The sequence below is a fragment of the Leuciscus leuciscus genome (genome assembly GCF_965113295.1).
Source record: "Leuciscus leuciscus genome assembly, chromosome: 14".
NCBI lineage: Eukaryota > Metazoa > Chordata > Actinopteri > Cypriniformes > Leuciscidae > Leuciscus > Leuciscus leuciscus.
In genome coordinates this window covers 4,547,111-4,563,625 of record NC_138738.1, presented here as the reverse complement: position 1 = coordinate 4,563,625, position 16,515 = coordinate 4,547,111, and the positions used below count along the sequence as shown (strand labels likewise).

The following is a 16,515-nucleotide window of genomic DNA, read 5'->3' as shown; positions in this document are numbered from 1 at the left end:
TCATAAACACATGCATTCAATGTTCACAAATACCTCTTTATATTTGATTTAGCCAATTAAATTCTGCAGAACAGACTATACGCTGATTTCACGCAGCCGTTATTTTGAAATCGAAAGCGAGGCTCCGGTGGGAAGAAAACCGGAAGTGTCGCCTTTAATCACAGGAGAGTCGTGAATGCGATGGCCTATTGTTGTGTTTAATGATGTTGTGTCAATTCTAAAAATGTACAAACATTTCTTTCATACTTTAGACTATATACAGTGAAATTCATTTATAAATAAAATATTTTTTTTATATATAATTCAGAATGTAAAAAACGAAGCAGGAATGAAATATATACATATCCTATATTGGATATTAACATCCAATAGTGTAAATCGCGGCAGCAGCTTCAGGTTGGTAGTCCAAGGCATTGTTGTTTATCTTTACTTCCGGGGTTCTTCCCACCGGAGCCTCACTTTCGATTTCAAAATGGCGGCTGCGTGAAATCAGCGTATTAGAGATGAATCTATGTAAAGACACCATTCGAATGAGATTATAATTTTGCATCTTAAATTATAGAATCATCTCCACCAAAAGAGAAAAACACCTGATACTTAGTGTGTTAATACACACTATTATTGATTTATCATCTTAAATATTTGAGGTATTAGTGATCTAAACCTAACCTCCAAAACATTACAAACTAATATTGCAAAGTTTCTCAGACACTCCTCATAAAAAAAACATTTATTGATTTTTTTTATTTATCTTAGGTGAAATCTTCTGTCAGATGAGAATAATACAAGCATAAAACTTTAAAGCATGGAAGAAAACAGAGGACTAGTGCCACACTAGAATATTAAAGAGTGAATCCAAAGCGTGCATATAGTCCAAAAAATAGTCCAACATTAATCTAAAGCGACTTTAAAGCGAAGTAAAAAGCAGACAGTAACATTAGAAATGAGAAGCGCATGCCAACATGTTCGCATCATTTGTGGATTTAAAACCTTGAAGACATGCTAGAGTCAGTTATAGACCACAATGGAAACGCTGGAGTTTAAAAACAGCATGTTTTAATATAATCTGCATGTTCTTTCTGAAACCGCACTGATCTTCCTGTTTTTGCCAACAGGAAGCTGGTGCAAATGTTCCTCTGCAAGGTATCAGCACATGCGTGTGTGAGATCTACATGTTTCATTACGAAAACGGAACCGGTTGATCACGCCCTGTTCAAACTAAATCCACACAACAAATCTCTGCCTTTGTTTCTGAAGTATGCTCAATTTAAACCAAATTTCAAGGTATTGCAGTTCAAACTGTAGCACTAAGAGAAACTATTTCTGCACTGTCGTGTGCCTTTCTATTCTCCCTTTCATTCTGTCTTTGTTACTTTCTCTCTCTCTCTCTCAATTCACCACAACATGAAATATTTCCACCGCAAGTATTTGTTGATGCACTGCAGTTGTTCAGAAAAAGAAGTTGAGTTTCCATCTCAGGGTTTTGCACTCGCACGTACATCAAGTGCTGGCAAGCATGTGCAGATGCATGTGCACACACACACACACACACACACACACACACACACACACGACACTAGCCACCAATTAATACAAATATACCATTGACAATCTGCAATATATCATCAATAATCATGCCTCCAGTTTCAGCACGATCATCATACTGAAACTAAACGGATCACCACGACCGGCACTGGCTAAACAAATTCAGCTATTCCCTTAATCATATCAAGACAAGTCCCATTAATTAAGGGCCAGATGGATAATCTCAGTGCACAAAAAGCATGCCAGTAACTGAGAGAGCGCTGCTTCCGGCTGTTCTGGGCCTGTGAGGTACCAAAAAACAGATTCACAAAAAGATTGAGGTTGAAAGGTTGAAAAAAAAAGAGTGTCTTTAAATCATTGCACAAACTGAAAGAGGATGGCATGAAGACGGAGAGAAAAAGCTCTCTCGTCAAGCCCATTAAAGCCATAACTTTAGACAAGGTCCGATCCGATTTCATAATGAGGTATTTGTGGAAAACAGAGAACTGAGAATAGTGCTTCCTGCACCGCAAAAGTTATTATTAGTAGTAGAAGGAATTGAATATGATAAGACAGAATTACTGGACACCACAAATGCAATTTCAAAAGACAAAATTCACAAGAAAACATCTTACTGTTGCATTGTCCACGCAAACACCATCTGTTCATCAACATTATCCGATAGTTACAGTACAGAAGTGTCCGATAGTTCTCATCCGATAGTGTCAGTACAGTAAAAACACTAATAGTTATGATTATTATGTGTCCCCAACTAAGCAAGCCAAACGCGACAATGGCAGAGAACCCATACTCCATCTGTGACAGAAATGGAGAAGAAAAAAAAACCTTGGAAGAAGCCAGGCTCAGTCGGGCGACCAGTTCTCCTCTGGCCAAACTAATCAACATGGTGTGGTTATGATTCCAGGCTCCATCACAAGTAAGATTGTATAGAATATTTCATCCAGACAACAAACACCATAAACACCAAAGATATTTTTCTATGGTCTGTTTTGCTCATATTTATGGAGGATGCCAATATATGTGGAGCGCACTGTATAAAACTGTTCTAAATGTCCGTCTGTCTATCCATCTATCTGAAAACGATACCACTTTTAAAAGGATAGTTCACACATACAATGAAATTCAATGCTGTTTAGACCCTTTTTTAACAAAAAAAAACGTTTGTGTTCCAAGTCATACGAGTTTGGGAAAGACAAGTGTGTGAGTTTTTGGGTGAACTACTGTGCATAGTTAGGACCAATTATTCAAGGATATATATTTAAGGATTCAGAGCCATTAAATAATCATAATTCCTTAACATTCCCATCCCCAGTGGAAAATTGGGAAGGTTGCTCTAGCTCGGCTAAAGTAAGGAAGCATGGAATGCCACGTAGAATGGAATGGGGTGGTGGAAGTGTAGGGAGGAAACGCAGTATTTTTCCTGAGGCGGGGAACTAGTCTACACTCACCCACGGCAGTCTGCCCGTCTCTCTCTCTCCCTCAAACTCAGATTAAAGAGCATTTCTGTCTTTATGAAGCAGCTACTGGCCACATGTGCTGAACAGCTGCCCCCATAAACACCGGATTCAGCTGCTTTTCATTTGCTTATTCTTCCATTAAACCACCTTACATCATCTCCTCTGGCAAAAAAAAAAAAGTGGCAGGTCTGCTGCAATGGGGATTTTAATGCAACACATAGTAGTATTGTAAAACCCAAGGTGTGAAATAATGGGTGGTGGGCAGAAGAATGTGTGAATACCTGTAGAGAGACATGCCATAACATGAAAGAGCAAGATTCCTAAAAAGAGCACAGAAAAATTCTGTGGCACAAACATATTATGAATACTTTCATTGAATCCGAAATAGAACAATACAACGATAGGTAGACAGATAGACGTATAGATAGACCGATAGACAGAACGATAGAATGATAGGTGGAACGATAGAATGATAGGTGGAACGATAGAAAGAATGATAGAAAGAATGATAGAATGATAGGTGGAACGATAGACAGAACGATAGAATGATAGGTGGAACGATAGACAGAACGATAGAACGATAGATGGACAGAACGATAGGCAGAAAGAAAAATGTGATATGCGATAACTCATTAAATAATGTGATTTGATATGCGAAGTTTGAAGTTATGTCTGAAGTTTAAAATCATTGGTTACCCGTAAGCCAATCACATAACGTTTGGTTATGACGTGTGTTATGCGCCGGCTCAGCCGCATCGAACTTCCACTGTAAACACATGTATGATGCGAAAACAAAACCATCGAGCGAAATACCGGGGTGAACATGACTGTGAACGACTTTTGCAGATTATGTGAAGTAAATCTACGCATCCACGGTACAATCAGCGTCTACGTCCCGGCTCTCAGCCCGCGCTCTGTTCGTTGATTGGCCGGCTGTTTTGAGGCCGGAGGAAAACTGGGAGATAGGTCGCTATCTCAGACTGAGTACAGAAGCGACCTGAAATTGAGCGGAAGTACGAAGTCTGACGTAGTCAGGCTAAATATATAGATGGGAATTAAAGGAAATATTGTCTGAAATAAGTATTAATTGATTACAATTTCATGTCTCATCTTCCATCTTTTAATTAAAATATATAAATATCGCAGTTATTGGCATCAGCCATTCTATTATCTATATATTAGCATCCGCCATTGAAAAACCTTTAAAATCACACAAAACTCTTGTATTTCTCAAACCTAACAGCCAAATATAATGCTATAACCTCACCAGATAGCGCCTAAATATTCATCCATACAATTTTAACACTTCTATTCTGATGCACTAAACACATGGACACTCTTATGAGCACAGAATATAATGAATTGCGTGTTTTATATTGTATTGTAAGTTATGGCTGAATTAGAGGAGGTACATTGATGTCTGGCCTGTACTGAACTCATATTGAGTTCTGCTACAGACAGAAACGTGTCTCCATAGCGACTCGGACACAAGCCTGTGCTCTGAGGAACCGCTGTGTGATTGTGAAAGCTAAATGATCACAAATGAGCAGCGAACACACACACACACACACCCCAACATGCTACAAATCTATTGTCTCTGTAACAATTTGTGCCCGACTTGTATAATAAATGTTTAAAATAACTTATCATATTTTGTGTGAATATCGCCATTTGTGGTATAGTGGGCTTTCAGCTTGGGATGACTGCACTCTAAAATAATTCATTAAGATTACAATTACAGCTGCAACGATTAGCTAATAGTGCAGTAATCCAATATAGTTGAGCAATCACAGACATGCATGCTTTGTTTTACCATTTATTTACCATTTACTGAGAAATAAAAGAGCAACAAAGTAATTCTGAAACAAAGAATAAGACCAAGATGAATTGAAATGACTATATTATTACTGTTCGAGCTAGGATTCAAATAAACTATTGGTCTTCCATTGTATTTGGATCATGTTAACCACTAAAGTCACGGACCACACCTCACCACACTATGTTTACATAGCTACCTTTACACCATGGTAAAAAGTAACTATATTGATTCTATGGAATTTATGAAAAAAAGTAGCCAAAAAGACATTTAGTATAATGCAAATGCACAAAAACTGCTATAGTTTAATAACAGAAAATACTGTAATTATATTATCTACTCCTTTAATACATTTAATGTTTACATTAATAATAATAACGCCATTTGAGATGAATTTCCCATATTTCTGTCACATGTCTGCTAGAGTAAATCCTTGGCAAATGTTTGTGATTTGTGGATTGAAAAGGCTCAAAGTTTCTCCTGTTTTCTGAGTCAGTGTTGCTGAGAATGTCAGGACGGTTTCATCTGGCTTTTGATTTGTAGTTTGTATGGAAGAACTCTGCACTGATCTCAAATGTTTTTCACTGGATCTCACTGCGCTGTTTAGATGTCGCATGATGAAATGGCAGCGCTTATCAGTTATTGGCACCAGTGCAACTGTCTGCAACACACATGCACAGCACTATTTGCATAGTGCATAAACATTATATTGAACATTTATCAAACTTTTGTTATCCTTTTATCAAGGAACACCCAGTCCTATGTTCAAGTATTCGCTCTGATATTTCTCAGCACGGTGCTTTCAAAGTAAAAAAAAAACAAAAACAAACACAAACAAAATGAATGACACCAGTCGTGGATCAGTCGGGTCAACCAGGTCTGATTAGAGCAGAGGGATCCAAGCAGATTTGCAGATTTGTCCTGATCCACAGATAATGATGGAAATCAAAAGAAGTCAAAATCTCAAACAGACTTCTAGAATTGGATGCACACTGCTCTATTTAATTGAAGTACTAAATCTTCTTTAGGCACCCTGCAAAAAGACAAGCCAGAAGAGTTGCAGATAGCATTTGTTTGTAAACCGTAATTTCGTCTATAGATATCAGGCCAACACAACACACAGCGGCTCAATGCAGCAGCACAATAAAACACATTCTACTGTGAACTTTTTCACTCATGCCAAGGGGAAAACAACGTAAAAAAAACCTTTCTTTGACTTGCTAGTTTGCTACTGGCAAATCGCTTCAATATGGTAATTAATACAAAATAACTTGTGTGTGCCAAAACATGAGGTTACGTCACATCAAATCATGTTCAGCTCTAGTTGCTCAGTGCTTACTATGGCGTTTCTAACTGGCCAGAGTCAAAGAAACTCAAAGTTTCATATTCTCCAATTCTGGTAAAAAAAAACACAGCTTAGTATCCACCACTAAAAATGTAAAACATGAGAGGGGGGAGGGGGGGATCAATTCCATCTGACACATAAGCCTCAATGACCCGTCATATGTTTGTTCCATGTAATTATTAGTTTTTTTCTGTCCACATCAAATGATCTCATTGTAAGCAGCAGGAGGCTTGTTTCAAGATAAAGAACGAAACCAAAACATGAAATGAAAGACAGAAAATAGATATTGCGTGATGAGCATGGGAAATGTACAGCACACAATGTACAGGGGAAATTGGCTGGGATTTACAGAGAAATGCACTCAGAATGCGCAATGAAATCAGTCTTATCACAAATCACATGTAGATGGAGTTTTAGACTGCAGTTTGACCAGGGATCCGTTTACAGAACACAAAAATATTAGCTCCGATTACACCATTATTAATAATTGAGCACCAATAATATGCCTAATATATAAACAAGTTTTTCTGTCTTTCCAGCAAATTAAATTGTAGTGTCAAATTATAGTATTCAATAATATAAGACTGTTCAAACTGCCAAATGCTAATTGACAGTAATAGTCAAAGGACAGAAAATAATAGGCGGAAAAGGGAAGGAGAGGATTGAGTAATGGTGCAAAATAGACTTGAACTCACACTGCCAGCATGACCAAGTGTCAAAGCCTGCGCTCAGTAACAACTCAAGCTGCAGTTTACTTTCAAAAACAGTTTTAAATTTCATCTACTGATTTTTCAGATGGCAAACTATTGTGTTATATACTTGTATGTCCTTAGTGTCCTCTCCAAGAAAAGAATACTCTTGAGACGCTGAGAAGGGCGTCCATAATGACAGCATTCACTACCGTGATCAATTATACCAATTTAGGGCTTTGGCGTCTAAAGAGTCTTCGTCCTCAGCGTTTCCAGGGTCTTTGATCTCCAGTGCGGCTCCACACTGCCACCCGTCAAGTGCCCTAATCAGAGCCTGAGCCCAATTTACATCTCTGAGCAGTGCTTCAAAAAGAGGAGAGCTTCACAAAGAGCACTCCTACAGAGCCATGTTCAACGGAGGGCCGACGGCATTGTGTCAGATGGGTTTCGCAGTTCCCTTCATTCCGTCTGGCAAGACGAGAAATCAGCAAATGAAGATACACCAACGCCAATTATGGTCAAGAATTACTGAAGAAAAAAGCACTGAGAGACTTTGTCAAACGGACTGCTGCTTTACAAGGAAATTTGGTGTAACACCAGGGGCTGGTTAAATAAACTGCAAAGACTACTATTACAAGGACTTTCACACTGAACGCGATAATTCGGCGCAAATGTTCGATGCGATGGAACTCTTGAATCTGAACAATAGATCTCTATGGAGCTTTTCACACTTTGATCAATCAAAGTTTTTTTTTTTCTGCTTCTGTTTATGTTTGCTGGGTAATGTTTAAATGTGAACAAAAGCCTAAATTAAATCTATTCAACATATAAAACGATCGAGTCTCTTCAGAAAATTTGGACTAAAGCGGTCAATTCATACAGATTAGTTTTACGATCTCTTTACGAATTTCTAGAAGCGTCAAAGTGGTAGAAGCATAGCTGTCATTGGAGGGACAGAAAGCTCTGATTTCATCAAAAAGAACTGCATTTCTGTTCCAAAGATGAACGAAAGTCTTACAGGTTTGGAACAACATGAGGATAAGTAAGTGATAACATAATTTTTGGGTGAATTATCCCTTTAAGACACAGTCTTAAACACCCTAACACTTTTCAGCAAGAATGCATTCAAATCATTGAAAGTGACTGTATCCTTTAAGAAAAACCACACGAATTTCACATGTGCAAAAACATGTGGTCACATGTAGAACACACACTTTCACATACTACGAAATCAATGTGATCACATGTGAAATGTGTGACAAGTGAATTATGTTACAAAAGATTTCTATTTCAAATCAATGCTGTTCTTTTGAGCTTTGTATTCATTAAAGGGGTGTAAAGGTATAGGTATAATGCCCTTTTCACAAGAGGTAAAATAAGTGTCCCCAGAGTGTGTATGTGAAGTTTTAGCTCAAAATACCCCAAAGATATTTTTTTATAGCATGTTAAAGTTGTCACTTATTGAGGGTGAGTAAAAACGCTCTGTTTTTGTGTCTGTCCCTTTAAATGCAAATGAGCTGCTGCTCCCAGAACAGAGGGCGGAGCTACAACAGCTTTTGTGTTAGCAGAACCTCACACAGACATGCACTTAAAATTGAAAATTATTACTCTTTTTACATAATTTTTGGTCAAATAAATTTAGCCTGGGTGAGAATAAGAAAATTCTTTCAAAATCATTTAAAAAAAAAAAAAAAAAAATTTACCAACCCCAACATCTTGAACGGACGGTAGTACATATACGCTAGGTAAATCTTCTTTGTGTTAAGATGGATTTTTTTGATTTCTTCTCTTCACTCGATTTTACATGCTCTCAACTTCACTGCACAGATTATAATACGGGCTACAGGAGGTTATGTCTATTTTCTGAGCTTTGCAGGAATGAAAATGGACTGACAATGAGTGTGAGAGAAACTGGCAAACCAGCTGATGTATTCAGCCTTTAATGACAGAAACAGCACAGCAGGTCGCTGGTAAATGGCTGCAAGCATGTTAGCCCCAATAGGCTGAGATCAATAAATGCACAACATCCCAAATAATACACACGACAACAAAGGAACAACTATTGTAGAGCTGCCCTAAACAACTAAACAAGAGAGAACATCTTCTGTGACTGATCTCAGCACACATCAAAGACAACATGAAAACTAAATCGACCCATATTGCACAGTTCGTCAGTCCTGAAAACATATTTTCTGTTGACGTAACAGGTGTGATGTCAATGGTGCCAATGGCCACTGTGTCTTGTGACCTATTAATGCATTCATTAAGTTTTAATATGTGCATACACAAATTAGATTTGTGGCAATGATTTTCAGTAAATATCAACTTAAGCATTGCTCTGTTCATCACACAAAGCTATCGTATGGCTTCTGAGTTATATCAATTATTTTTTCATAAAACATTAAGCAAACAAAAAGCACAACATAGCCATAAAACTCAAGGTTTCTTCAAGTTTTAAAGGACCACTTGCAACACCAACTTTTGGTATATTTCAGGGCATGCTGAGACTTGAAGATCTGACATCATTCAATGAAAGAACAGGAGACACTTTCAAGTTGGGCAAGGTTGATGTAAGACCTTTGAGACGAGCTGAAATAGGAAACCTATAAAGCCAGACGTCTGTTTTCAAATGTGCAGGTTTTTGGAGGACACAGACTCATTCTGAAGTCAAGTGTGTGTGTGTGAATGTTGAAGATGTAAGTGTGTGCAGGAAGCTGTCACCTGTTCTGCGAGGAGTCACCTTGGCGAGCTGTTTTTGCACTCTATCTGAAGGTAAGAGGAGAAGGTGCCGTTTTATCACTGTCTGGGACTGTCGCTGTTTGCTTGACGTCTCCTGACAGGAATATCCGACTCTGACCTCTGCTCTTTCCTACCCCTCAAAACATCATGAGCCAGAGTTACACAGACACAACACAATGACTCAGAACACTCAGTGCAGCAGATAAATCACTGAAGCCACTTGCCTTCTAGGTTTTTAACAACAGATACACCAACTTTTATCCCAAAACACTCGCCTCTCAGTGTGCTTTCAAGCTTTATGTGAAATTACAAGAATGTGCTTCTTGATGATCTATACAATAAAACAACAGCTTATCTGACCACATCAGACTTTACTGTAGTGTACATTTGAATTTAATCAGCAATAATGGCTGTTTGGTCGAAATATTGGTTCCTCTGATTATACACTGTCGTTCAAAAGTTTGGGATTGGTAAAAACGTTATGTTTTTAAATAAGTCTTATGCAAACCAAGCTGCATTTATTGAATCAAAAATACAGAAAAAAACTGTAATATTGTATAACATTATTAATTTAATTTATTTAATATAATTTAAAATGTAAAAACTTGAATTTGAATATATTTTCAGCATCATTACTCCAGTCTTCAGTGTCACATGATCTTTCAGAAATCATTCTAATATGATGATTTGATGTTGAAAACAGTTGTGCTGCTTCATATTTTTGTGGAAAACATTATCTTTTTTTTTTCCAGAATTTATTGATGAATAGAAAGTTAAAAAAATTCTAAGATTATAAACATCTTTGATTAATTTAATGTGACCTTCCTAAATAAAAGTATACAAATTTTTTTTATTTACAAATAATTAAAAAGGTAGAGTAGAAATAAGTATATATTTTTTAAAAATTAATAGGAATACAATGTATTTTTTTTACCATTATTCCAACCCAATAGCCACTGAGATATGATTTTTATAAAAAATATTAACACATAATTCTAGCTATATTTCCCAACCGTTGTCTGCTGTTAAAAGATGTGCTGCTAAAACCTTCCAAATTCCACTTCTTCAGGGATTTCCAAGTAATTTACACATAGAAATGTCTCAAAAAATGACCTGCATAAAAGAGTCCAGAATATCCCCTTCAAAATGAGTGTCTACAACAGTAGCTTCCAGCACATGAACCCTCCTGATAGTCACTTGCCCCCATTCTGTGGCACAATTCCATTAGTTATGTGATGTAACTGCCGCCGCTGGCCATTCTCCTTTCAAAAAAGCTAAACCCAAAGAAAGTGCTCGTCATTCTTGTCCTCAAAGACAAAAATTTCCTTGAGTTTTGCCAACCTAGTACACCTGAAACGGTCAGGCATGATGAGGAAAGAGTTTAAAGAAGCTCGGTTTACATAAACACAAGACCACAAAGTACTTTCCGCTCTGAGTCTGTGTCATGATGACCTTGACTTCACAATTGTTTGGGGATTCAACACTTGCAGTCGATGTCGTGGGAGGATTCTGGAGGGTTAAAAAAAAAACCTGACTCAAGGATATTCCTGGCATTCACATGGCAGCCAACTTTTTTAATTAAACCCAACTGATAAGAGTCTGGAGTATCCATGACCACCAGACATGTGTCATAATGGTGAGTTGCTCATAAACAGCAGAGACATGAAGAGGAGGCAAGGTCAATAATTCTGACCAGCGTGGTTTCAAACTTGTGACGCATACTGAGTAAGGAGTGAAAGAGGCTATTAGGAAAAATGATTATGAAAAACCTGTCTGAACCACAGTTCTGTTACATAAACCTAGTGAGATTCCCAGCAAGACAACATTTGTAGGCGTCATATCATAGGTGTGGTTCTCAATTTGTAGACGACAGATTACACTGCTTGTAAAATGCTTCATTCTGGAAAAACTGAGAAAATGTTCAATATTCATTGCAGATAAAGCAATCCCACAATGCACAGCAATGAGAGAATATTCTTATACTTGAACATATACTCAATCAGCTTCTAATTATTTAATTTGATTAAAATTACACTGAAGTAATTAAGTCTAAAAATCAGTCATCATAAACAATTATCTGTCTTGCAAACCAGATTGAATTAGAAATGTACAGAAACATTGCTATATTGAACAGTACATTGAGTGCCTTCAATGCATGATTGTATTCTGATTATGGTCAATTTCCTGGTAACATATAAAGTAAAAGCATGTAAACGTAAATGCATTTGAGTGCATCATCATATTTGGATAATTGTTTTTCTCCATTTCTACATTGAAAGTGCTGGAGTTGTTTTTATACTAATGTGAAATGTTTAAACCGACTACCTGTACAACCCAAGGCAGATGATGGATTTGAGTCAGTAAACAATGGAAAGTAACCAAGCCAGCATCATTTTCACATCCAGAATGTTTCAAACTGATGATGTTGATGTACGTTTAGCAATATTGTGAAAACGCTGAATAAGGCAGAATATGGTGCTGACGAGAAATTGCACTGTGTTTACAGGATATAACAGCATGAGATTATTGCTGTGGTCATCTATCATTTTCAGACCTGACCGTATGAAGTCATTAGTGGGAGCTCAGTAAACACTGGTGTGTGGAAATCCCTATTTACACTGTACTAGTCAGAGCTTGAGTGTCTCATTTCTGATTTAACACTGTGAGCCTGAGACCTAAATAATGTAGCATATGTGCTTTCTAGATTGCTTTTATTTTTTACATAGAGATATTTTATAGTTGAACATCATGTTATGAGTTACCTAGGGGGAATCAGTGTCAAGCTAAATTCATCCAATTTTTTGATTACATCTAAAGTCTGTCTCCCCTATTCCCCAGGCATGTTCTCCCTGTATTCTCACTCCTGCTTGCTCTCTCCGTAGGGTAAAGCGTATTGAGGAGAGCGCTGCTGTCACACCTGTCCCCACGCTGTCAGCATCAGAGCACACATGCTGCGCCACTAACAGGATATGACATACAGGACACAAACGCTCCAGCTCAGGGTGGCGTGGCGGCACTGAAGTGTGAGGATAGAGACTCCATGCAGAATTAGGCCACAGTTTAAGCAGCTACACTAACTTTAAGAGATTAACAGTCTTATAATCTGTTTTAATTACAAAATCTGATACTTCCAAACTTAAACGAAATGTCCTGATAGGTCATAAATTCAGGCTCAAGGTTTACTAAGGCAACAGCTTACTCATTCAATATCATACTGTAGTGAGCAACGTTAACCAGACTACATGTGATTTTACACATGGTAAATATTCTGATATATCAGGCAGGCTAATGAATCAGACAATATTTGGTAATTTTGAGATATCTTGGCCTATCCTTGAACCCCTGCAAGAAATTCTACAGACATCCTTGTCAAACAGTAGAGCTGTGCGATTAATCATAAAAAGATTGTGATCTCAATTCAAACACCCACAATCTTCTTCCTAAATTACCACGATTCGGCTGTCTATTAAAAAATGTGTCATTCATTGAATCATTCATTCAAGAGATTCGTTCAAAAAAATGCTGATTCATCCAGTAAATGAAACAAATGATGTATTAGTAAGTCAGTGGACAATTACTTCATAAAACAAATTTGAAAGATGTGAAAATTACATGATCTAGTACCTTTATACAGTGCTTGTAAGTCAGCCTCGTTTTCATCCGTGTTAAATCTAACCTAAGGTCTACTATGGGCCACAAAAAACCCACTGCAATTGCGAACATCACTCATACTGCAGCATATCTAATGGACTGTAAAGTCTGTTTTTGTACTAATCATTTTGTTGATCCAGGTATTTTACCAGAACATCCACTGACTTTTAAACAGATGTGTATCAACATACATTAACTACAGAATCGTACAGTACCCCCCCATCCAAAACCCCCCACCCCAAAGTAATTTTCAGAATCCAACACGCTTTCATTTACCACCAATGGACCTGACAGAATAAAAATGGATTGGTTATGGGAGAACTCAGCTTTAATGAAGTATAATTGAATGGTGAAGTCTTTTGTTTAGAGCTGTACTTATCTGATTCTCACAGCAGGGTTACTCGACAAGTGCACTACCTGCAGGCTCGTTTATTCCTAACCTGGTCGTCTTGCTTAAAAGTCAAACAGCATTGTATCTTGGATGCCTGTTTACTTCATTTAATGCCAAGCTTTTGATACAACAAGAGAGCTGAGATTATTTATGACAAGGCCTAAATACATGAGCATAAGGGACAATGCAGCATCCATGGAAACCACATAATTAAACATTTATAAGTGTTTTTATTCCCAATGCAGAGGTGAGTAGCTAATGGACGTATAGTAGAAGAGTTACATAATGCATTATTGCAGGTGGTTATATTGGAGAACATCTGCAATTGACCTGAAAAAGCTAAACGACACTAAATGAAACAAGAGTATAAAAACATCACTGATAATGATGATATAACTATGACACACAATATGCAGCATCCTGTTCACTTATGCACTCTGCAAATGTATATTTAATGTCACATAACAGTGTTGATGAAGCAGTGAGATAATGACGGGCTGGTTTTTCATGCACCCCCATGCAAAATCATGCCTAAAAAGGTGTCATGAGCATGGTACAGATGGTAATTTCATGGTACTTTTATATAATTTACGCAACAACAAAAAAATCCATAATACGTTTGGAAGTACCTTGCTTGGAGTACCATGAATGTTCTGCACCATAGTATCACCAATATCACTATATCATGACACTTTCATACCATACTCCTACCATAGTATATCCAAAACACCATGGTACTCGAATGTGCTTCGATGATTACCTCGGAATGTATGTGCATGTGCGCACATGTCTTATCACTTATCATATAAAACACGGTAGTATTTATATCTTATATGGAAAGCAAAAGTGTTTTAAGGTATGCTATGGTATTTTCGCGGTACATGTCCACAAACATTACATTTCTTACTGCTTGATTTTTTTTTGTATATAATATTGTGCTTTTAAGTCTCAAATGAAAGACAGCAGCAGTGCATTAGACGGATGCTGGTGTGTTTTCATCCACCACCAATCGAATCGAACCGCACATCATATATCCTCAACCTCAATATCAAACTAAATATATTTATCTCCTCCAAACGAGTAGCAAAGTACTGGCATGTTGTTTTTATGGAAGCATGTGACAAATAGCACTGGAAAACGAAATCTTTCGCGGGAGCCTTCTGAACACACAGACCTGCTAAAAATGACACACACACACACACGACGTGCCATGACTTACCGAGCAGCAGCAGTTTCACCTCCCTCGCCGCCTTCTCTCCATCCTCCCGCAGGTTTTTGTCGATAATCTTTGATCTCTCGGCGGCCGCCTTGTCTTCAGCGCTCACCGTGCAGCCCATGATCGAACCGTGCGCGCGTCAAACTTCAGAGAACGGGTCAGATCAGCTCGGTCCGTTCCGCTCAAGAACTGTAAACTATAAAGACGCCGCGTGGATTGACAGATGTGAAATAAAAGGTGCAAAGTGTCACAATGTAAAAGGTTTGATTCCGAAAATACGCGTCCTGTGAGCCTCCATCAATCAGGAGGGTTAGAATATGTTTAGACGAGATTAAAAAGTTGCTTTAGCTTTCCGCCAAATCAATCAATCAATCTTCCTTCCTTTAGCGCCTCCTTTCAGATCAAAGAGCAGCCGCGGCGTCGGCGCTTTCATCTACCGCTCACAGTTCTGGAAATCAAAATCATTCGCTTGCACTGAGTCAGGTGCCTTTCTTTACACGCGAAAATAATATACAACTCCTGAGAAATTCTGCCGCCAAACAGCTCTGGGATTTTTTCCCCGTTATTATTTAAAATTCAAACGTTCTGCATATCGAACTTGGCGCAGGGAAATTCTAAATATTTAAAAATTCAAATTCAGAACGTTGCAGCGTTCGGCGACGCGCTCCACTCGCGCTGATTTCTTCTGAGGAATAAACAGAGCGTAAGAATGTGAAAAAGCCCAAGCGTTGCAGCACCCACCCACTGATGAACAACTGCCCGTGAATTGTGGGAAATGCAGTAGTTTTCTGCTACTGATTCCGAACAATCAACAGAGAATCGGTTTGCTCATATGGTTCAATGAACTTGATGATTCATTGATTCTTTGAAATTATCACTCAACAAACATGATTAATTATTAACACACTGACGTTTAAACAAGAATGACACATAATAAGAACCATTTAACTAAAAAGACAAAAATTTGGCTAGTGAAATCAATTCAAAATCAATTCAGTCTTAACTGTTGGTTTACAAAAAGATATAATTTAATAAGAATAATAACATTATCATATCTATGTAATACTCTTTTCATAATTAAAAAACATTGCTTTAATAACAAAAATAAATATAACAACTAACCTGGGTACTATACTTACTAGCATAGCCCTTGATTTGCCACTTTGTTTACAATTGCACTATAAAGAAGCTTTACTTAAATGTATAGATATTTTTATAATAAAATATTTTCACTACCTTTGTAAGGTTGTAAGGAAATGGCAAATAGCCTAAACTTGAATCAATTCAGTGGCATTTTATTCAGTAAAATAGCCTAAATTTAACACGGGTTCAATTTATTTCTCTAACTTGTCACTCACCTCACGGTTCTCTCCAAAGACTGAGTGATAAACAAGCGCTGTGCGAATCAGTTCGAATGAAACATTCAAAAAGAACCGACTCAGAAGAACGACTCGTTCGCGAATTGGACATCATGAATTGAAAGCACGTTTGTGCCACGGAGAAACCTATTAAAATATTCAACAATAAGCGCACCATGTTATGCAGACAAATAGTAGTCAAGAATAATAGGATACATGTAAAATTAACTTAATGCAAGTTTGGGTTGTTATATCTGACATTTGTCATTTGGATCTGCAAACATCGCCATCAAGTGTTAGAAAAACTA

The 16,515-nt window shown here is 37.5% G+C and overlaps 1 protein-coding gene across 1 annotated transcript in view; it reads right to left on the bottom strand.

Moving 5' to 3' along the window:
- gnai2b (guanine nucleotide binding protein (G protein), alpha inhibiting activity polypeptide 2b) overlaps positions 1-15,587 on the bottom strand; it is a 45,131-nt gene extending 29,544 nt beyond the window's left edge. Inside the window, exon 1 of the mRNA XM_082136501.1 lies at positions 14,853-15,587. Coding sequence (XP_081992627.1) covers positions 14,853-14,970 — 118 coding nt within the window. The 5' untranslated portion in view covers positions 14,971-15,587. The remainder of the gene's footprint in view (positions 1-14,852) is intronic.
- Positions 15,588-16,515: the final 928 nt, after the last annotated feature.